The sequence below is a fragment of the Dama dama genome, chromosome X, assembly GCF_033118175.1.
Source record: "Dama dama isolate Ldn47 chromosome X, ASM3311817v1, whole genome shotgun sequence".
In the NCBI taxonomy this organism is placed as follows: domain Eukaryota; kingdom Metazoa; phylum Chordata; class Mammalia; order Artiodactyla; family Cervidae; genus Dama; species Dama dama.
In genome coordinates, this window is record NC_083714.1 from 115,684,719 (window position 1) to 115,708,145 (window position 23,427).

At 41.2% G+C, this 23,427-nt stretch overlaps 1 protein-coding gene across 1 annotated transcript in view; it reads right to left on the minus strand.

The window, feature by feature from the left end:
• Positions 1-1,479: 1,479 nt before the first annotated feature.
• The window catches only part of XK (X-linked Kx blood group antigen, Kell and VPS13A binding protein), a 55,773-nt gene continuing 33,825 nt past the window's right edge, over positions 1,480-23,427 (minus strand). Inside the window, exon 3 of the mRNA XM_061136090.1 lies at positions 1,480-5,324. Coding sequence (XP_060992073.1) covers positions 4,498-5,324 — 827 coding nt within the window. The 3' untranslated portion in view covers positions 1,480-4,497. The remainder of the gene's footprint in view (positions 5,325-23,427) is intronic.

Below are 23,427 nucleotides of genomic sequence, written 5' to 3' on the forward strand. Positions count from 1 at the left end.
GTAAGAATTATAAAGTAAACATGACAAAATATTAATACCTGAAACTGAGTGAAGGATAAAGGAATTCCTTGCACTATTCCTAAGGCTCTTCTATTAGCTTGAAATTATTTCAAAATAAAACATTTACAAATACGATATGAAATAATTTTAGAATGACCTACTTAAACACTACTCTTGTTGACCTTCTGTTTTCTCAAGGGGTTGACTTAACACCAAGAGATCTCTTCCAAAAGACTTGTCCTATAGCTAAGTCTTTCCAAATTGCAAGGCCACCTTCAGAGGCAAAGAAATGATTGCAACAATCCTTGTCTAGTTCATGCTCCAAAAATGACCCCTTTAATAACTGACTGTTTTGGTTTTTAGATTCCACATATAAGTAAAATAATACAGTATTTATCTTTCTTAAAATAAACAAAAAAAACCCCTCATAGATATAGAGGGCTTCCCTGGTGGCTCTAGGAGTTGGTGATGGACAGGGAGGCCTGGAGTCCTGTGGTTCATGGGGTCGCAAAGAGTTGGACACGACTGAGCGACTGAACTGAACTGAACTGGTGGCTCAGATGGTAAAAGCGTCTGCCCGCAATGTGGGAGACCTGGGTTCGAGCCCTGGGTCAGGAAGAACCCCTGGAGAATGAATGGCAACCCACTCCAGTGCTCTTGCTTGGAAAATTTCATGGATGGAAGAGCCTGGTGGGCTATGGTCCATGGGGTCGCAAAGAGTCGGACACGACTGAGCAACTTCACATAGATATAGATAATAGATTAGTGGTTACCAGTTGGGGGTGGGTGGGTAAAATCCATAGAGGGGATCAAGAGGCACAAATTTCTAGTCCTAAATAAGTCACAGGATACAATAAACAGCATGATGACCAGAGTCAACAATACTGTACTGCATATTTCAAAGTTGCTAAGAGAGTAAATCTTAAAAACTCATCACAAGAAAAAAGTTTTGTAATTTTGTATGGTGACAGATGATAAGTAGAATTATTGGTTATCATTTTGCAATGTATACAAATACTGAATCATTATACTTGTACATCTGAACCTAATATGTCAAGTATACCTCAATAAAAAAAATAATGCATTTTGACATGTAGAAAAAACCTGATTTTTTTTCCAATCACAGATCATCATTTACAATTTGACTATTTGCTTATGTAACTATTAAGTCACTCATTTGATATCTGATATTTCTGGATCAGTATACCACTTATGTTTGAGCAGAGTTTTAGGATTTAGCAGTGTAGCTTTAAAAAATGGGATAAAGGTTTATAAAACAATCAGAGGAATTTTATGGGCTGTTGGTGTCTTGCCAGGCAGAGCACTAACACTCTCAAATTTCTCATCCTACAAACAAAATTTCCAGATGAGATTACAAAATCATAATTAATCACAAAAAAACCAGTTTCAATTTTGTTTCTAAAATAGTCCCTGAAGTAAAAAAGTCATGCAAGGACTCTAAGGAATGAAAAGCAAGGAGAAATTGAAAAATTAATTTATTATATGAAGAAACATAAACAATATTTATTAGAGTGAATGGCTGCTGAGAAGCAGCCTGCAAAAGCTCTCATCCACAATGTACAGGCTGAGAAGTACTGATACATACACTCATAACCATAGCACTAATGTTCTAAGGAGGCTTCCAAGGAAATGTTGCATTTGACAATCAATTTTAAAGTTTATTTTTCCCATTTACAAGGCTGAAAAGATTATATCCACATTCAATTAAAGTCTAGCAGGATCAGGCATTCAAATTGTAAAGCAAAATTAACAAAAGATGCTGTTATATCCTTTATAAAACATGACAGATACAAAAATGATAAGCTCATCTTCTATCAAAAGCAATTTCTCAAATTTCAGTGGGTCTTTTTCCTCCAAGTACTATATGCTTGAGTGCTAATTTTTTAAGTAACTGATGGTAAGGGAAAGAACAACTGCTGAGTTCTCTCCAAGAGTAAAGACCATTTACACTTGTCCTTCCATAAGGTCAAAGGCCGACATATTCCCTGAAGACACTCATGTGAATGATGTTACTTGTTTCTTTTCTAACAGTAAAACAAAAACAATAACCTGTTTCGGGATTTGAGTAACTATAAAAACAACTTCTTTAAACATGCATGGCACTTTAAAAACATTTTCAAAGCATTTTCACAGCTATTATTTAAATTTGTTCTGCTGACAACCTTGTGAGGTAGGCGGGGCAAGAATATCACGCAAATCTGATGGGTGAGGAAACTGAGGCAGAGAGCAAGTAAGTAATTTGCTGGGTTATCAAGTTGATGCCAACCTCTATACTGCACTGTCTCCAGGAATGAAGAAAGTCTAAACATGTTTCATGACCTTGTTTCAATATATTCGGAGGAAATACTTCACTTCCATCCAGTCAAATGATAGTGACTCAGTTGGTGCATCTCTTATGACAAGTTAAGGCATGTAATTAATTAGACAAAGCACTGAGAGTTTTAAAAATTGGAATTATAACTGAAAAAGACGTTTTAACTCTCAAGATAGGAGGAGATTTGCTGGTCTGTTTGTCTTTAGGGTAACCTAGTTCTGTATAATTTTGCTTTTGCAGAGGTATAATATAAATTATTAAAAAAAATTTCTCAGTTCACTAGGATTTAAATTTTTGCCATGAAAAAAACAGCGGTTTCTTTCCCCAAAGTGACTACATGTATATGGTCCCAAAGTGGGGGTATCTGCATATGAAGAGTTAAAGATAACAAAATGTCCAATTTAGTTACCAAACCTTATAAATATCCTTATAAATGTGGCTTAAAATTGGGCTTTGGGAGTGTGACAGACCATCACTGTTAGTTTGATTTGGGGTCACTCAATATGCTTACCTACATGCTACATTAAAATGATTTTAAATGTATTTGAAGGCCCAGATTTTGTAATGGTTCTTGAGACAGGCTTCCAAATGAAGGCTGGGGAAGTACCAGTCTCTCCATCCTGGTCTAATTCTGACCACAACTCCTGCACAAACTCACCATTTTAACCTGTTCCCTGACAAACTAGCTATTAGAAACTGGATGGTTCAGAAAGTTCAGCCATTAGGGTCCTGAGACTGTCAACCCTGACTGACCTGCAATGTCCAGCTTTGCCAGTAACAGGTCACCTGCTCCCAGATATTTCATTATCAAGGTTTTTATGGTAGAAATCATGGCACTAGATCCAGGCATTTTCCCTGGACAACTGAGGAGATTCTACAGATCCTTTTACGAAAGCAACAGGGTTCCAAATTAAAGGAGAAATTATACTGAAGATAGGAGAGTGTAAGAGGATAAAATTGAAGTTCTTATTCAAATTAACTCATAATCGTACCAAATGAAGGTACATTCAGTTAAAGATAAAAATCTTCTGGTCATGCCATCTCTTTGTAAAATTTAAGTTTCTGAAGTCTGTATCTAACTGAAGGGGGGAACTCTGCTCCTTCAAATAATGAAAATTAAAATGCCCTATATACCTGTGCTAGGTGAGAAATCTCTATGGAGTTTTCTAGAAGAACTTAAGTTAACCAAGGTAACTCTTGTCTGAAACTTTCCTAACAGGCAAGGAAGAGGTGGAATAAAGACTTGAGTTTTATTTTCTTCTTTCTTAAGACAAATCCTAGCCAATTCTACTAGGAATTTCCAAAACTGTAGGATGGGACTGAATCTTGAAGAGGTTAAGCCTACCTTCTAGCAGATTCACATCTTCAACCATCACAAGAAGGTAAGAATTCTGCTTATAAAAGCCAAAATCATTTTGATATTTTAACAACCCCTTTGATCCAGAGTTTCTCCAACATATTGAAGGAACACAACTTTCCTAAAACTCTACAGCTTCCGTAACCAAACTGAGAATTTAATTTTGCATCCATGGATTCTTAAGAATACAGTATGCAAATCCAGACTTTTGAGTCAATGAGAAATAGGAGGCCAAGGTTGCTATTGTTGGTTATGTACAAAGAGCCCTAATGAGATGAAAATGGAACATTTGTCTATTCAAAAATCAAACTTGAATAGCCTTCTCTGAGAACTCTGACAGGAATGATGTGGCTGATGGCAAAAAACCCCAGTGACCATTTCTGGTCAACAGACAGCTCTTAGGTGAGAACTCTTCTCAGGGATAATAAAACACTAGGCTAACTAAACCAGCAGTCCAGAAAACTAGAATGCAAGAAATCCCCTGTCCTCATTCTATGTGACGGCTCTCAATAGCCAACTCAGATATCATGGGTACTTTGTCAATGACAAGGCCAGTGACGTATGGGAGAACATGGTCAACTGTGAATGGTGGTGCTTTAGGCTGCTGCTGCAACACTCACGGGTTCCCCTGACTTCTCTCCATGGTTCCCACTCATCTGCCCAAGAGCTCTCTAAAGGGAGCAACTCACAAGGAGCTGAGAGCTAAATTCCTGCTTTGTTAATTGTGCAGGGCCCATCACTTGCATGAAGAACAGGGATCAACCCAGCAAACACTACATCTGGGCCTCAAGAGACTCAGGTCCCATTAGGCAGAAGAGAGCTCATCAGTATTCAAGATCTGGCTGGGCATGGAACTTATTTTACTGCTAGAAGGGGTCTCCTCTCTGTCTGCAGGTGACCTTAGGTCTGTCTTTTCTGCAGACTCACAGGATTCCCGCCGCCTGCGGTGACAGCAGGCACACTTTAACCACTCCTGAAAGCTTTCAGAAGCACTGGAGGAAAAGAGCTTTTTGCAAGGGTGGAAGAACTGATAGAACACAACCATGAACAGAACGGCTGTGCAGTACCCAATGAGCAACTGCAACATCAGCAGGGGTGCGCACACATACATATAGATGTCAGTCTTGTAAAGATACCACATGAGGAGGAGGAAGGCGTTCTCGATGAACCTCACCATGTAGTACACCAGGAGCCGGTACCAGTTCTGAGACTTGCTGATGAGGTCGGGGTTGTTGATTTTCAGCTGCACCGCCGACCAGCAGAACATGTTGATCCCGGCGTAGAGGAGGGTGAGGAAGCACAGCACAATGGTGGTGCCCAGCCGACTGAAGGCCTTCTCAAAGTTCTCAGGGAAGGGGGAGCCACTGCACCAGAAGAGGATCCAGGGGTAGAAGAGGAAGCCGAGGAAGTTGATGAGTATGTCTATGACCACCCAGGCCTTCAGGACAGAGGTAAAGAGGACCAGGACAATGACTCGGGTGACAATCTCAAAGCTCCTCCAGAGGAAGATACAGACATAGGCCAGGGGCTTCACCTTGACATCATATTCATCATATTTGATCTTGATGGCTAGGATGTTACAGCGCAAGGCTCCGTACACAATGGACAATAGGGAGAGGACCATGAATACACCTGAGGAGAGAAGAGAAAGAGTGCTCTCAAGTCTCACCTCCACCAAGAATCCTACTGTGGCAGCCATGGTCACTCCCCTACCCACATTCCTTGGACCCTTCTGTTTTATGTGCACAGGTAGACTTCTGGCTGTCAGTGTCATTTACTGTGCCTGAGGGCTTTTTTTCAGGGTTGCAGAAGTCTGCTGTGCCCAGGTGCCAGGCGGACAGAAGTGCCCCGGAATTAATACCCCTGGGAGAACCCTTCAATACCCCAACCCTAGCCCTGAGAAGAGCTGGAATATAACAAACCAAATTTCCCTACCCCTTGGGTAGAATAACTCGGAGGTGTGTGTTCTGTACTCTTGGGGTTGTCCAAAAAGTTCCTTTGTGTTTTTCCATAGCATTTTAAGGAAACACCAAGTGAACTTTTTGGCTAACTCAGTATTTATCAGTGTTTCCTCACAGGATTATTTTCTAGTCACCCACAGAAACTGTTGTCTAATAATGCTCCCTTTATTGGCCACTTTCTCTTCCCTGCCTCACTACCCTTCTCCCATGGTTCTTACACCTTCCTCTAGAAAGACCTGAGCTCAGATTCCTTGTCTTGGTCTACTTCACGGTCAACTGAAACTAAAACACCTTTGGACCCCATCTTGCTCTGTCTGAATATGGAGAGTCCTTTACACGATCCCCAAGAAAAAGAAATACAAAAAGGCAAAACGGTTGTCTGAGGAGGCCTTACAATAGCTGAGAAAAGAAGAGAAGTGAAAGGCAAAGGAGAAAAGGAAAGATATACCCATTTGAATGCAGAGTTCCAAAGAATAGCAAGGAGAGATAAGAAAGCCTTCCTCAGTGATCAATGCAAAGAAATAGAGGAAAACAATAGAATGGGAAAGACTAGAGATCTGTTCAAGAAAATTAGAGATACCAAGAGAACATTTCATTCAAAGATGGGCACAATAAAGGACAGAAACAGTATGGACCTAACAGAAGCAGAAGATATTAAGAAGAGGTGGCAAAAATACACAGAGTTAGTTCAGTCGCTCAGTCATGTCCGACTCTTTGCGACCCCATGAATTGCAGCATGCCAGGCCTACCTGTCCATCACCAACTCCCGGAGTAGACTCAAACTAATGTCCATCGAGTCGGTGTTGCCATCCAGCCATGTCATCCTCTGTCGTCCTCCCTCCCAGCATCAGGGTCTTTTCCAATGAGTCAACTCTTCGCATGAGGTGGCCAAAGTATTGGAGTTTCAGCTTCAGCATCAGTCCTTCCAATGAACATCCAGGACTGATCTCCTTTAGGATGGACTCGTTGGATCTCCTTGCAGTCCAAGGGACTCTCAAGAGTCTTCTCCAACACCACAGTTCAAAAGCATCAATTCTTCTGCACTCAGCTTTCTTTATAGTTCAACTCTCACATCCATACATGACCACTGGAAAAACCATAGCCTTGACTAGATGGACCTTTGTTGACAAAGTAATGTCTCTGCTTTCTAATATGCTATCTAGGTTGGTCATAACTTTCCTTCCAAGGAGTAAGCGTCTTTTAATTTCGTGGCTGCAATTACCATCTGCAGTGATTTTGAAGCCCAAAAAGATAAAGTCTGACACTGCTTCCACCGTCAGTGGAAGAACTATACAAAAAAGATCTTCATGACCCAGATCACCATGATGGTGTGATCACTCACCTAGAGCTAGACATCCTGGAGTGTGAAGTCAAGTGGGTGTTAGGAAGCATCACTACAAACAAAGCTAGTGGAGGTGATGGAATTCCAGTTAAGCTATTTCAAATCCTAAAAGATGATGCTGTGAAAGTTCTGCACTCAATATGCCAGCAAATTTGGAAAACCCAACAGTGGCCACAGGACTGGAAAAGGTCAGTTTTCATTCCAATCCCAAAGAAAGGCAATACCAAGGAATGTTCAAACTACCACACAACTGCACTCATCTCACATACTAGCAAAGTAATGTTCAAAATTCTCCAAGCTAAGCTTCAATAGTATGTGAACTGAGAAGTTCCAGATGTTCAAGTTGGATTTAGAAAAGGCAAAGGAACCAGAGATCAAATTGTCAACATCCATTGGATCATCGAAAAAGCAAGAGAGTTCCTGAAAAACATCTACTACTGCTTCACTGACTACACTAAAGCCTTTGAGTGTGTGGATCACAACAAACTCTGGAAAATTCTTCAGGAGATGGGAATACCAGACCACCTGAACTGCCTCCTGAGAAATCTGTATGCAGGTCAAGAAGCAACAGTTAGAACCAGACAGGGAACAACAGACTGGTTCAAACTGGGAAAGGAGTACGTCAAGGCTGTATATTGTCACCCTGCTTATCTTACTTATATGCAGAATACATCATGCGAAATGCTGGCAAGGATGAAGCACAAGCTGGAATCAAGACTGCAGGGAGAAATGTATGCAGATGACACCACCCTTATGGCAGATAGTGAAGAGAAACTAAAGAGCCTCTTGATGAAAGTGAAAGAGGAAAAAAAAAGAAAAAGAAAGTGAAAGAGGAGAGTGAAAAAGCTTGCTTAAAACTTAATATTAAAAAAACCAAAGATCCTCCTCCACGTTCATTCTTTAGTTACTAATCCTCAATCTTAGGTTACTTTCAACATTTCTAATGGCATATCATACATTGAACATATTTAAACTGCACAATTTGTTCAGTTTTGACAAATGTATACACCTCAAAAAAAGAAAAAAAAAAAAAAAAAAAAAAAAAAAACCCAAAGATCATGGCATCTGGTCCCATCACTTCATGGCAAATAGATGGGGAAACAATGGAAACAGTGAGAGACTTTATTTTCTTGGGCTCCAAAATCACTGGAGATGGTAACTGCAGCCATGAAATTAAGAGATGCTTGCTCCTTGAAAGAAAAGCTATGACCAACATAGAGAGCATACTAAAAAACAGAGACATTACTTTGCTGACAAAGGTCCATCTAGTCAAAGCTAGGGTTTTTGCAGTAGTCAGGTATGGATGTGAGAGTTGGACCATAAAGAAAGCTGAGCACTGAAGAATGGATGCTTTTGAACTGTGGTGTTGGAGAAGACTCTTGAGAGTCCCTTGGACTGCAAGGAGATCCAACCAGTCCATCCTAAAGGAGATCAGTCCTGAATATTCATTGGAAGGACTGATGCTGAGGCTGAAGCACCAACACTTTGGCCACCTGATGCGAAGAGCTGACTCATTTGAAAAGACCTTGATGCTGCGAAAGATTGAAGGCAGGAGAAGGGGATGACAGAGGATGAGATGGTTTGATGGCATCACTGACCCGATGGACATGAGTTTGAGCAAGCTCCGGGAGTTGGTGATGGACAGGGAAGCCTGGTGTGCTGCGTGCAGTCCATGGGGTCGCGGAGATGGACACGACCGAGCAACTGAACTGAAATTTACATGGTGTGTTTTGTTTCCTGGATCAACTCATAAGCTCCTGAGGAGTCAAGAGCGACCCGGTTAGCTATTTCTTCTTGAGAACCTCAACATATACCAGTGTAGAAACCAAAACAGAGAACATGCCATAATATACTGCTCATAAGTTCCTCTCTATCTGTAAGATCTTTCACATATATATACTGACTATAGATTGCTCACTTTTCTTTGGTCTTCAGTTATTTTCTTAAATTCTGTACATTGCTAAAGAAGTGAGGACCTCACTGTTGCCGAGAATCTGTCTGTCTTATGCTAAAAGGCCTTAATATTTCAAGAAATCTCAACCCTACTTATTTATTTCTTAAAATGACTTATGGCTAATGGGTTTACCCAGTTTATATAGAGCAGGGGTATGTTGGGGGCGGGGTCAAGGTTTGGCTCATTGAATGGACCATGGTACTATGTTTGAGAGCACCACACTGCTGGCTGTGAGTTCTATTATCTTAAAAATGTAGCGCTAACCCATGAGCACTACATGATGTTGAAGTTGAAACTCCGATGCTTGGCCACCTGATGCGAACAGCTCATTTCAAAAGACCCTGATGCTGGGAAAGATTGAGGGCAGGAGGAGAAGGGGATGACAGAGGATGAGATGATTGGATGGCATCACCGACTCAATGGACATGGGTTTGGGTGAACTCCGGGAGTTGGTGATGGACAGGGAGGCCTGGCGTGCTGCAGGTCATGGGGTCACAAAGGATCGGACATGACTAAGCGACGAAACTGAACTGAACCCATGACTGTGCGGTCAAAACTGGAATACAGCCACTAACTGTAGGCTGCCACCACCTCCAAATATTGGAGAAGGGAGGGACAGGGGGTGGGGTTTGGAGTTAGGAACCGAGAGTCTCGCTCTGATTTCACTCTGGTCTCTCCACGCCTCACTGGGGAAATGGTAATCTCCTTGGGTTTTGTTTTCTTGCCCACAAAATTGCACTGCTGCTCTGTGTAAACTGGAGCCTCTTAAAATGCAATGTTCCTATAACAAAATTGTCTTTACTTATAATTTAAAATGTGTGGAAATAAAGGGTTCTTTCCCTTAAGTTCTGAATCAATGGTGCTTTGGTAGTTAAATTTCCTGGAAGAAGCTCAGTTTTACTTGAAGCATCAGTTTCTCTCACAGTCTTGTTGCACAGATTTAAATCACTGATATCATTCTCTGGAAAGACTGTCATCTACTGATCAAATTTAAAAGACAGAAATACTACCACAGGAGTATACTGGGAAGTAATTATACTGAGTTATTTTTCCTGAGAGGTTAGTTCAATGGAGCATTATAAAGCAGTGTATACTGCTGATACACTTTTTGTTTTTATTGAAGTAGAGTTGATTTACAATGTTTATTAATCTCTGCTGTACAGCAAAGTGACTCAGTTGTACATATACATACATTCTTATATTCTTTTCATCATGGTTTATCCCAGGTGATATACTCTTATATGTGCTTGTGCTCAGTCACTAAGTTGTGTCCAACTTTTTGCGATCCCATGGACTGTAGCCCACCAGGTTCCTTTGTCCATGGGATTTCCCAGACAAGAATACTGGAGTGGGTTGCCATTTCCTCCTCCATGGGATCTTCCCAACCCAGGGATGGAACTGCATCTCCTGCATTGGCCGGCTGATTCTTTACCACTGTGCCACCTGGGAAGTCCATACTTTTATATGTGTGGTTACAAATTTCTACAGATCTTAAGAATCTAGTATTGGATCCATTTCTTTTAGTCCTTATGTTTTTTCCACTATAACATATGTAGAAGATGAGCTATGCATAAATTATCATGTTAATTATATATTCATATGCATATAGTATTTACATTGTTATATTTATGGTTACTTACTATTACTTAAAATTACTTACTATTTTTAACAATGCAATGACCCAAACAAATTTTTTAAGCATATATCCATTTTTCTCTGGTTAGGTCAATTATTTCCAAATGACATCTTTTTCTCTATCAAGAGAGTTAGCCAATTATCACCCAATTGGTGATTTGTAGCATTTAACCACTGAAGCCTTCTGAGAATGCAAGAAAATTACCTTGAAAGCACTGCCTTCAACCATCATTCCTACTGTTGGGTGCTCCCTTCAAAATGTCACTGATAGAAAGGTGCTCAGGAAGAGAGGTATACTTGGGAGACAAGGACCCTGTACAAAATGAGTGGAATGTACATTTCTATCTCTAGAATTAAGTGGTTATCTAATGAATGGCTAGGATGATATTCATGCAAATACCTACTTATTCAGACTTAAATGGGGAAACATTCCTGACATCACTTCCCAACCTTCTCTTCCCAGAGTCAACACAAAACGGGGTCAGTTAGAGGTCCCGCTCATTTATGTGGCACTTCATAGAAGCCTAATATCCCCTAATAATCTTACTCTCATTTCCGATGAGTGTGGGGAGGGGTCAGGGGGGCATTCTACTGTTTCTATTTTTTATTAGAAGGCAAGACATCACTTGAGGTAAAGCTAAAAGGGAGGTTGTGGCAATATTCCAAATAGTTGCCACACTTACAAAGCTTCTTCCCACTCAATTCCGGCCAAATGAACTCCTCCAAATAAAGTCTTCCTATTTCACAGAGAAATTCATTGTTATTAGGAATGAATTTTCTCATTTCCTGACTTGACACCAAAACCTTAATCTCTCTGTTAAGTGATGGAGAACATTTTATTCCTCAGGATTCCTCTTAGGAGGGGAATTCTATTTGTAGGACAAGGTCAGCAGTTTCTGTGTGGCTTTGGAGAGAGAACCGAGGCTGTTCCCAAGATGGAGACCCACTGGGAAGTGGGTGTTCTCTGTAAAGTGACTACTCTCCACTGGATCTTCAGTAAAATGACCGAATTCACAAAATGCTTGGGTGGAATAGATTTTTCAAAAAATAGCTAATGACTTCAAGGCAGGAAGTGAAACAATCCGAAGGGGTACAGTACACAGTGGCAGAGGGAAATTGGAGGACTTAGAACAAGAAGCTTCTGGAAATGGAAATCTCAACCAGATTCTGAGAGGCTGTGACTTTTGCCTCTTTTGCTCTTCCCTCAGTAGATAATGTGTCTTTCTTACTATTCAGAGCCAGGATCTCCACCTGTACTGTACTCCATCACTTGCCTTCTCCAAAATCTTACTCAATTATGATCTTTCTCTTCTAAATTTTCAACTGCTCATAGACATCATGGATACCTTTATGTCATCACTTGGTACCTTGGGTTTAGTGCAAGCTCTTAGAGGAAGCCACTGTTTCATACAGATTTTTACTACCAGCACCTAGCATAGTGACTGGCACACAGTGGTAACTGATACATGTATGTTGAATAAATGAATGAATTGAAAATTGTATAATCCATGCTGCTGCTGCTGCTAAGTTGCTTCAGTTGTGTCCGGCTCTGTATGACCTCATAGACGGCAGCCCACCAGGCTCCCCCGTCCCTGGGATTCTCCAGGCAAGAACACTAAAAAAGAAAAAAGAAAAAAAAAAAAAAAAAAAAAAAAAAAAAACCCTGAACAAGGAATTGAAGCTCTAAACCTCTCACAGATGCAATTTAAGTGAGAACTCCTAAAGCCCCTTCCCAGAGGGTGACTTCTGGGGTTATAGGCTTCCTATGCAAATATATCTGCTTTATGTGCCTTTCTCAATCGTGAAGTTGCACCTGTTTCCAACACTTCCAGAAAAATAGGATCCAAATCAGAAAAAGTCTTTGAGATCTAAGTTGAGACTCTAAAGAATCTCTTTTAGGTACATGAGAGACTTGCAAAACAAGGTTAGGAACAGAGCGATTTCTGATCCCAGGAAGAACTAAGGAAGCTAAGTACTGCTTCAGGATGTGGGGCCCAACCAGGATTAAGACAAGTCTGGATTATCTCAGCAGTGGTATCACGCTGGTCAGTTATACAGATCACTGTTCTTGCTGGAACCCATGGCCTACTCTTCCTGGAGTTATTTTTGACCACTTATAGGACCCTGTGTTCTGCTTTAACTCCACCCCAGACCCTGACAACTACAAATTGTTAATGAAAAGATTGAAAATGAGCGAGATCATCATCACTTTGAGCTCACACCTATATCTGCCACTTTCCCTCTCCAGCTGCTATCACAAATATTGCTTTGGTCCTTTATCGGAACAGCTTCATTGAGACATAATTTACATACCATACGATTCACAATTTAAACTGTATAATTCACTGCTTCTTTAAAAGTAGATTCACAGATATGTGCACCTGTCATCAGAGTCACTTTTAGTATGTTTTCATCACTTCAAAAAGAAATCCTGTACCCTTTAACTCTCATTCCTCTATCCCTTCCACCACCCAGTCATGAACAACCACTAACTACTTTCTGTCTCTATAGATTTCCCCATTCTGGACTTCCATATGAATAAAATCATGTAATGTGTGGTCTTTTGTGACTGGTTTCTTTCACTTAACATAACATTTTCAACATCCATCTATATTGTAACATGCCTCAGTCCTTCATTCATTTCATGGTCAAATAATATTCCATTGTATGGATATACTACATTTTGTTTATCCATTCATCAGTTGATAAAAATTTGGGTTGTTTCCACCTTCTGGCTATTGTGAAGAGTGCTGCTCCAAACATTTGCATATGAACATGTTTTTACTTGGGTCTATAGGAGTAGAACTGCCCAGTCATATGGTAACTTTATGTTTAATTATTTGAGGAATGGCCAGACTGTATTCTAAAGTGATTGAACCATTTTACATTCCCACCAGCAGTGTATGAAGGTTATAATTCCTCCATACACTCACTAATGTTTGCTATTATTACTAACTTAAATTTTTATTATTAACTTTTTGATTTTAGTCATGCCAGTGGGTGTGAAGTGGTAACCTTTTCTGATTTCAGTTTCCATTTTCCTAATGACTAATGATATAGAGTATCTTTTCATGATACCATAAGAATTGATGCTTTTGAATTGTGGTGCTGGAGAAGACTCTTGAGAATCCCTAGGACAGCAAGGAGATCAAACCAGTCAATCTTAAAGGAAATCAACCCTGAATATTCATTGGAAGGACTGATACTGAGGCTGAAGCTCCAATACTTTGGCCACCTGATATGAAGAGCTGACTCATTTGAAAAGACCCTGATGCTGGGAAAGACTGAGGGCAGGAGAACGGGGTGACAGAGGAAGAGATGGTTGGAAGACATCATAGACTCAATGGACATGAGTTTGAGCAAACTCTGGGAGATAGAGAAAGACAGGGAAGCCTGGCATGTTGCAGTCCAAGGGGTTGCAAAGGCTCAGACATAACTTTGCGACTGAACAACAGTCTTTTCATGTGCTTATTGGCATTTGCATATCTTCCTTACTTGCTTTGGTTCTTAGCTATAGCACAAACTCATAATAATTTCACACTGTCTCATATGTATCCCCAAAACTCTGCCAGAATTCAAAGGCCAGTTTTGCACAGACTGACTTAAGAACAATATATTAGCTTTATCAACAGCTGTCAATGAGCATTTAAAATGAAAAAAAAAGTATAATTTGATCTTATCATGTTTTTAAAATTCCCTTTAAAATTCATTAAAAAGCAAAAAAGAGAATTTCCATGCTGGCAATGGCAGATTAGTTTGTTCTGGTCCAATATTTCTGCCAAGAACAACTGTACAAATACCTGTTCAAAGGCATCAGAGATCTACCAAAGCCCTCAGTACTTTGGAGCTAAGATCTTAAAGATAAGTCCTAAGAGAAAATTCTGAAGCTGCTTTTCCCCTTGAGACATTTGCCTGTATGATAGTAGTGGTTATACTATTACAGAATCTGAACACAGCTTTCAGCAGTCTCTCAAATCTGGTGAGTGTGGGAGAAACTATTGACATTCTGGCTCTACAGTGGTCCTGGATACAGCCAAAGCTTTCTGGTGGGAACCCCAAAGACTAGACACTAGGAGTAAGGGTGACCCAGAAATAGATAATCCCTCCTAACAGCTGAAGTACAATTTTAACCAACTCAAGTTATGACTGAATCAGTTCAACCTGTATCTAATCCAATATTTGCAACAAACAAAAGTAAAATCTTCCTGGAGAGGGACAACTCATCCAGAGCTTCAAATTATCTCTATTTTTTACTACAGATATCTGACATTTAGTTAAAAGTACCGCGGCATGCCAACAACAAAAACAAAAGAAATGATCAAAATCCAAGAATTGAAATATACCCATAAGAAATAGAGATTCTGTAATTATCTGACATGGACTTAAAATATTCATAATTAATGTATGCTCAGGAAATTATGACAAGATAGAGAATTTATCAGAGACTGGAAACTATTCTAAAAACTAGAATAGTTGATATGAAATGAAACAAAAATTCTAGAACTGAAAAATAAAATAAGTGCAATTAAGGAATCAACCGTGGCTCTGATATATTAGAAACAGCTATAAAGATAAATAGTACTAAGTAGAAGGCAAATCAGAAGAAAATGGAGAAACAAAAAGCATGAGAGACCTACAGAAAAGTAAAAATGTTGGCGAGAGAGAGACAGAAAAGAGAAGAAAAAGAATCGCTCAGAAGCCATACTTAAAGTGATAAATTCTAAGAATTTTCCCAAACTGCTAAAATATCAAACTAAACTCCAAGTAGGATAAATATGAAGAAAACCTCAATAAGCATACATATCCTGTTAAAATTGCTGAACATCAAAGTCTAAATGAAAACCTTAAAAAGCAGTTAGAAACAAACAAAAGTGAGACAAACTTCAAAGGAGCAACAATAATAACAGCCGGCATCTCAACAGAAATAATGGAAGCAAGAAGACAAAAGAATGGTAACATGAAAGTGGGAAGAAAACAACCACTAACTTAGTTTCCCATATACAGAAGTCAAGGGAAAAGAAAGGTATTTTATGACAAAACAAAAATGAGGGTATTTGTCACTAGACCTGCTCTGAAGAAAATATTAAAGGTAGCATTTCAGACCAAGTGAAAATGATCCCACATGGAAGCATGGAGAGACATGAAGGTCTGAACAGGGACGGAAAGGATAAATGTGGCTGTTGTTTAGTTTCTCAGTTGTGTCCGACTCTTTGTGACCCTACAGACTGTAGCCCCCCAGGCTCCTCTGTCCATAGGATTTCCCAGGCAAGAATACTGGAGTGGGCTGCCGTTTCCTCCTCCAGGGGATCTTCCTGACCCAAGGATCAAAGCCACATCTTCTGCATAGACAGGCAGATTCTTTTTTGCTGAACCATCAGAGAAGCCCCAATAATACAACTCAATTTCTATAATGACTTGAACAACCACTTCACACATACACACACCCCACGAAATGGTCACTAAAGACATCAAAAGGAAGTTAAGCTCATTAGTCATCAGAAAATGCAAATTCAAACTAAAACGAGACACTACTACACATCCATTGTATTACTGAAAGTAAAAGCAAGTGTTTGTAAGACGTGGGGCAACTGCAATTCTTACACACGGCTTGTGGGAGTGTAAAGTGGTATAACCACTTTTGTAGTTTCGATAGGAGCTAAACACAGGTGTTTCCTGTGGCCAGCAATTCTACCCAAGTACAGATGTAACAGAACTGCATATATATGTATACAAAAAGGCATGTATGAGGATATTTTAGTAGCATTTTTTTTAATAATCCCAATCTGAAAATAATCTATTAAGAGAGGAATGTATCATGTGGTATATTCATATAATGGGATACTACACAGCAATGCTAAAAAACAAACTTCTGCTACAAGCCACAACATGGGTAAATCTCATAAATATTATGTTGAATCAAAGATGCTAGACCTGATTCCACTTACATAAAATTTTTACAAAACAGTATAAATGAATCTGTGATGTTAGAAGTCAGCTTTCTTTTTTTTTTTTTTTTACTTTATATTGGAGAATAGTTGATCTATAATGTTGTGTTAGTTTCAGGTATATGGAAAAATGGTTCACTTATAGATATATATACACATCTATTCTTTTTGAGATTCTTTTCCCATATAGGTAATTACAGAGTACTGAGTATAATTCTTTGTACTATACAGTAGGTCCTCAGTGATTATCTATTTCATACATAGCAGTGTGCATAACCCCAACCTCCTAATTTATCCCTCCCTGCCTACCTTTCCCCTTTGGTAACCATAAGTTTGTCTTCTTTTTTTCCCATTTATTTTTATTAGTTGGAGGCTAATTACTTTACAATATTGTAGTGGTTTTGGCCATACATTGACATGAATCAGCCATTGATTTACATGTGTTCCCCATCCCAATCCCCCCCTCCCCTCTCCCGCCTCCCTCTCCATCCCATCCCTCTGGGTCTTCCCAGTGCACCAGCCCTGAGCACTTGTCTCATGCATCCAACCTGGGCTGGTGATCTGTTTCACCCTTGATAGTATACTTGTTTTAGTGCTGTTCTCTCAGAACATCCCACCCTCACCTTCTCCCACAGAATCTAAAAGTCTGTTCTGTACATCTGTGTCTCTTTTTCTGTTTTGCATATCATAAGTTTGTTTTCTAACTCTGTGAGTCTGTTCCTCTTTTGTAAATAAATTCACCTGTATCATTTTTTAAGATTCCACATATAAGTGATTCCATATGATACTTGTCTTTCTCTGACTTACTTCACTTAGCATGACAATCTCTAGGTCCATCCATGTTGTGCAAATGGTATTATTTCATTCTTTTTTAATGGCTGAATAATATTCCATTGTATTTATGTACTACATATTTATCCATTCATCTGTCAATAGATATTTAGGTTGCTTTCACATCTTGGCTATTGTAAATGGTGTTGCATTGAACAGTGGGGTACATGTATCTTTTCAAATTAGAGTTTTCTCCAGATATATGCAAAGGAGTGGGATTGTGGGGTCATATGGTGGCTCTATTTTTTAGTCATTTAAGGAACCACCATACTGTTCTCCACAGTGGCTGCACCAATTTACATTCCCACCAACCATGAGGGTTCCCTTTTTTCCACACCTATTGCAGAATTTATTGTTTGTAGACTTTTTGATGATGACCATTTTGATTGGTGTGAGGTGAAACCTCCAATAGTTTTGATTAGGATTTCTCTAATAATTAGTGCTGTTGAGCACCTTCTCATGTGCCTGTAGGCCATCTGTATGTCTTCTTTGGAGAAATTTTTATTTAGGTCTTCCGCCCATTTTTTGATTGGGTTGGTTGCTTTTTTGATATAGAGCTGGAAGAGGTGTTTACATATTTGAGAGATTAATCCCTTCTTGGCTGCTTCATTTGCAAATATCTTCTCTCATTCTGTGGGTTGTCTTTTTGTTTTATTTATGGTTTCCTTTGCTATGCAAAAGCTTTTCAGTTTAATTAGGTACCATTTGTTTATTTTTATTACTCTAGGAGGTGGGTCCAAAAAGATATTGCTGCAATTTATGTCAAAGAGTGTTCTGCCTATGTCTTCCTGAGTTTTTTTTTTTCCTTTGAGTTTTATACTAGCCATTCTAACACTGACGTCTTTAATCCATTTTGAGTTTACTTTTGTGTATGGTGTTAGAGAATGTTCTAATTTCATTCTTTCACATGTAGTTATCCAGTTTTCCCAGCACCACACATTGAAGAGGGTACCTTTTCTCCATTGTACTTTCATGCATCCTCTGTCATAGATTAATTGACCATAGTCCCCTGGGTTTATTTCTGGGTAGAAGTCAGCTTTTTGCCTAGTGGTCACCCTTTGGGAAGAAGGGCTGAAAAGTGACTGAGAAGAGGCAAAGGCAGGCTTCTAGGAGTGCAGATACTCTTGTTTCTTGACCTGCCGAGAGGGGTCATATGTTAGGGGAAGCACACTGACTGAAACCACCCACCCTGGCCAGGCTCTCTAGTAACCATTTGCATGAGCTGTTTTACGACAGGAGGTCCTGGTAAGGAACATGGAACTAATAAGCCACCACCAACTGGAAGAGTTCAGGAAAGGTCAAAAGGAAACACCGTGTGTCTGTCCACCTCCCAGAATCCCTCTCACTAGCATCCATCTTGGTTGAGTGATGCCTGCACCACTAGGAAGGACTCTGAGTCAGAATGATTGACCAAAGACAACCCAGAAACTAATCCAATCAACATAAAATCCGAGATTGCGAGCCCTGTAGCAGAGCAGTTCCGGATTCCCTTACCCAGCTGCCTTCTTCCAATAGTCTCTTGCTTTGTCAGCAAGTGTCTCCTTGGACAATTCTTTTCCGGGTGTTAGACGAGAGCCCGCTCTTGGGGCCCTGGAGGGGGCCCCACTTCCTACAACAATTGACAACCATGAAGGGACCCCCATTTTTACTGGGGCTGACATCCGGACCGCTCGGGGTACTCCAAGACCAGCTCGCCTGCCAATGGATCTGACCCAGTGGCCGCAACTGGGACCCGTTTGTCCCTGGTCTCCTTGTGATGCAGACAACTGGCCAGAGTGCCCCAACTGGGTAAGGAACAAGAGATTTTGTTGACCCCTTTTAGCTCACCCCTCTTTTCAACCTATCCTATCCTATCCCATTTTTTCCTGTCCCCCGGTTCCTGGATACAGGAATCTGGTTGAAGGGCCTCAGCCTAAGCTGAGGATTGGAGACTGATCACCTCCTCTTGGCAGAGAATTTGAATTTTGGTTCTGGTAGGGCCGAGTTCCAGTCCTCCCTTCTCTGGAGGACCAGGGAAAAGTCCCATAATGCCTGGGTATCTGCAGGTGGCAGGAGACATCTGTAAGGCCACCTCTTTTCTTCTTTTTCTCTCCCCCGCTCTTAGACCTCTTGTATCTTCCCACTCCTCTCTCAACCTGGCCTCTTTTCCTCTCTTTGAAGACCCAAGGTATTTCTGTTTGCTCTGTCGATACTTGCACCTGAAGTTCTGGGTCTTTGTAAGAGATTTTCTGAAAGGCTACGCTCTCTGCTCCTCATCAATTGGCTTTCTTTTCTTGGAGAGAGAATCAGGTGTTAGAAGCCCTCCATCTGGTGCCCTGTTTCTATAAATTCAGCCATCTAACTGAGCATTTGGCTGAATGCTTCCATATGGAAGTGATTGACGGGGTTCAGTATAGTTGCACCTGGTCTTGGGTGAAAAGTAACACCCTAGACATATGTTTAGGGGTTAATTCACCTTTTGGGACCAGTCCTACAGCCCCGTTGATTGTGCTTACTACTGAACATTTCCTTTGGCGCATATACAATCAGGCAATTTGGGACCAGGAGAGAGCTTACAATTTCTCTAGAGTCAGATATAGGGGTCGGAGAAGGCAATGGCACCCCACTCCAGTACTCTTGCCTGGAAAATCCCATGGACGGAGGAGCCTGGTGGGCTGCAGTCCATGGGGTCGCAAAGAGTCAGACACGACTGAGCGACTTCACTTTCACTTTTCACTTTCATGCACTGGAGAAGGAAATAGCAACCCACTCCAGTGTTCTTGCCTGGAGAATCCCAGGGACGGGGGAGCCTGGTGGGCTGCCAACTATGGGGTTGCACAGAGTCGGACACGACTGAAGTGATGCAGCAGCAGCAGCAGATATACGGGTATCACCCCAGTACTGGTCCCCTGGGAACGAGATATAAACTATACTGCTGTTAAAATGGGAAATAAGCCTAGCTTCCCTTTAGACACCCCACTGGGTTGTCTTTTGGCCCACTGGGAGGGATACCAACTGGAAGGGATAAAAAAGAAAAAACTTATCAGATACTGTACTTGATATTGGCCTACTTACTCCCTGGGAGGAGGGGAAAAATGGCCCCAGTAAGGATCACTTGGATTCAACACCATTTTACAGCTCAGTCTATACTGCAAATGCAAAGGTAAATACAAGAGGTTCCCTATGTCTAGGCCTTTATGGCCCTCTACCAGGATTCTGAAAAAAAGAGAAAATATAAGCTTGAAGACTTTGATAAATGCTCTTTCAAAGTCTTTTGGCAAGGTCTGAAACAGAAGATCTCCTTGACCTTCTCTTGACCCCTTCAGCTCCAGCAGAGAGGTCATGGGGAAAGGAAGTTCAGACACACCAGAAGTCACGAGGCTAGGCCCAGAAGTTATGGGATCTGAAGGGAAGTCACTTAGGGTCTCCTTGGCTCCTCCTCCATATGCCCCGTCCCCCATGGGATTACAATCAGGAAGTAACCTTTGCACTCCACAGAAGGAAAGGTCATCCTCAGACAGAATCTGCCCCCTAAGAGAGGTACCAGATGGGGAGAGGGGAACTATGCACGTTCATGTTCCTTTATCTATGCAAGACATTACCCAATGTAGGGAGCAATTGGGTTCATATTCTGAGAAACCCCCAAAATTTAGGGATTTGAGCATCTTAACCTTAACTTCTCCCTCACCTGGAGGGACATAATGGTCATCCTCACCCAGTGTTATAATGATGAGGAAAAAGCTAGAATCCTAGATCAGGCTAGAAAAGTGGTTGATGAAAGACAGCGTGTGGATATCAATCTGGCCCCTGTGGAAGAGGCAATCCCCTCTACAGAGCCAGATTGGGATCCCAATACAAGGGCAGGAAAGGAATCCTTAAGACACCTCACTACTTGCTTACTACAGGGAATGACCCGGGGTGTCTGAAAGGTCATTAATTATAACAAGATAAAAGAGATTACACAGGGAGAGAATGAAAATCCAGCTCTTTTTTAGGGAAGACTCACAGAAGCCTTTAAAAACTTTACCCAGGCAGATCTAAAAAGTATGGAAGGAAGAGTCCTGTTGGCCCATTCCTTCATAACCCAGGCAGCCCCAGACATAAGGAGAAAATTACAAAAACTAGGAAAAGGACCAGAGATCCAATCTCCAATTTGGTGGAGGAGGCAAATATGGTGTTTTTGAATGGGGACAGGGAGGAGGAAGCAAGAAGGGAGCAAACGAAAGCCCAAAAGGATAGGAGAATAGAGAGGCAGACCCAGGCCGTGGCCCAACAACAGGCTAAAATCCTGGCCTTGATTCAGCCTGCCACTATGCGAGAGTCACGGGAAGAGCAAGGAAGAAAAAAGGATCTTAAAAATCCACCGCAGCTGAGACACACCCAGTGTGCCTACTGCAGAGAGGATGGGCATTGGAAAGGGGAGTGTCTATATCGCCCTTAAGGGAAGGCAACATGGAGACCCCTACACCTGCTTCCTCTGTCCCCCAGTCCCTCCTGGGCGACCGGGACTGATGATGCCCAGTGGCTCAAGAAACCCCCTCGAATGGTGAGATCCAGATCACTCCTCTCGACCCTTGGGTGACTCTACAAATAGAAGGTAAGGATGTGAACTTTCTTTTAGACATGGGGGCTACCTTCTCTGTTCTTCCTTTCCGATTAGGACCTTTAGACTCCCTGACTAAAATGGTGATGGGGGTAGATGGAAAACCCCAAAGCCGAAATTTTACTAAGCCCCTTCATTGTAAGGTGGGCAATTGGCAAGGATCCTACCCCTTCTTAAACATCCCTGGTTGCCCTGCTCCCCTACTGGGGAGAGACCTTCTTTGCTGCCTCCAGACCAGAGTGACTTGGGGAAAGCTAGAAGCTGATAGTTTCCTTTGCCTAGTGTCTGAACATTTGCAGTCAGATGTAGAAAAGGAGGAGTCTGTCCCTTTCTTAGATGAGGTCAATCCCCAGGTGTGGGATGTCTGCAGCCCTGGCCTCACCATAAATGTTCCACCAGTAAAGATTTTCCTGAGGCCAAATGCTCCCTACCCCTGGAAGAGACAATATCTCTTAAAACTAGAAGCTCTTGAGGGTCTTAGACCATTAGTTAACAAATACCGAGATATTGGAATTCTAATCAACTGTGAATCTACCTGCAATACTCCAATCTTGTCTGCTAAAAAAACAGATGGATCTTATCAGTTCGTTCAGGATCTAAGAGCAGTTAATGAAGCTGTGGTTCCCATCCACCCCATAGTCCCAAACCTGTATACCCTCCTGTCCAAGTCTCAGGAAATGCTAAGTATTTCTCAGTTTTGGACGTTAAGGATGCTTTCTTTTGCATTCCTTTCCATCCTGAATCCCAAAAACTCTTTGCCTTTGAGTGGCTGAACCTGGGAACAAGGGAAGTCATACAACTTTGCTGGACTTGACTACCACAAGGATTTACGGGCAGCCCTCATATTTTCGGGACTTCTTGGGGAAAGAACTAAGGGAATTAACTTTAACAAACAGTAATCTAATACAGTATGTGCATGACTTGCTCATAGCTAGTCCAGATTTTACCAGCTCTCAAATGGATACTATTAAAACTTTAAATTTCCTGTATGAAAAGGGTTATTGAGTATCCCCCAGAAAAGCTCAGATTAGCTTAACCCAAGTAAAATAACTTGGATTTATAATTATGGAAGGAAAAAGAATACTCGATGCCCAGAGGAAATCCCTCATCTTAAATACCCCATGCCCCCAAATGAAAAAACAGCTTAGGGGATTTTTAGGAATGACTGGGTTTTGCAGGATCTGGATTTCTGGTTATGGCAATCTGGCCCAAACCCTAGATGAAAAGTTAAGAGGGAAAGAGGAAGAGCTACTTGACTGGGATGAGATCTGCAAGGTTGCTTTTAATGCCCTAAAAGAGTCTATCACTACAGCCCCAGCTTTAGGTCTCCTGAACCTGGAAAAGCCTTTCAGGCTGTATGTTTCTGAAAGGATAGGAACTGCTCTTGGGATGTTAGGGCAAATGATGGGGCCTGTATGACAACTTGTGGCTTACCCCTCAAAACAACTAGATGAGGTGGCCAGTGAATGGCCCACTTGCCTTCCG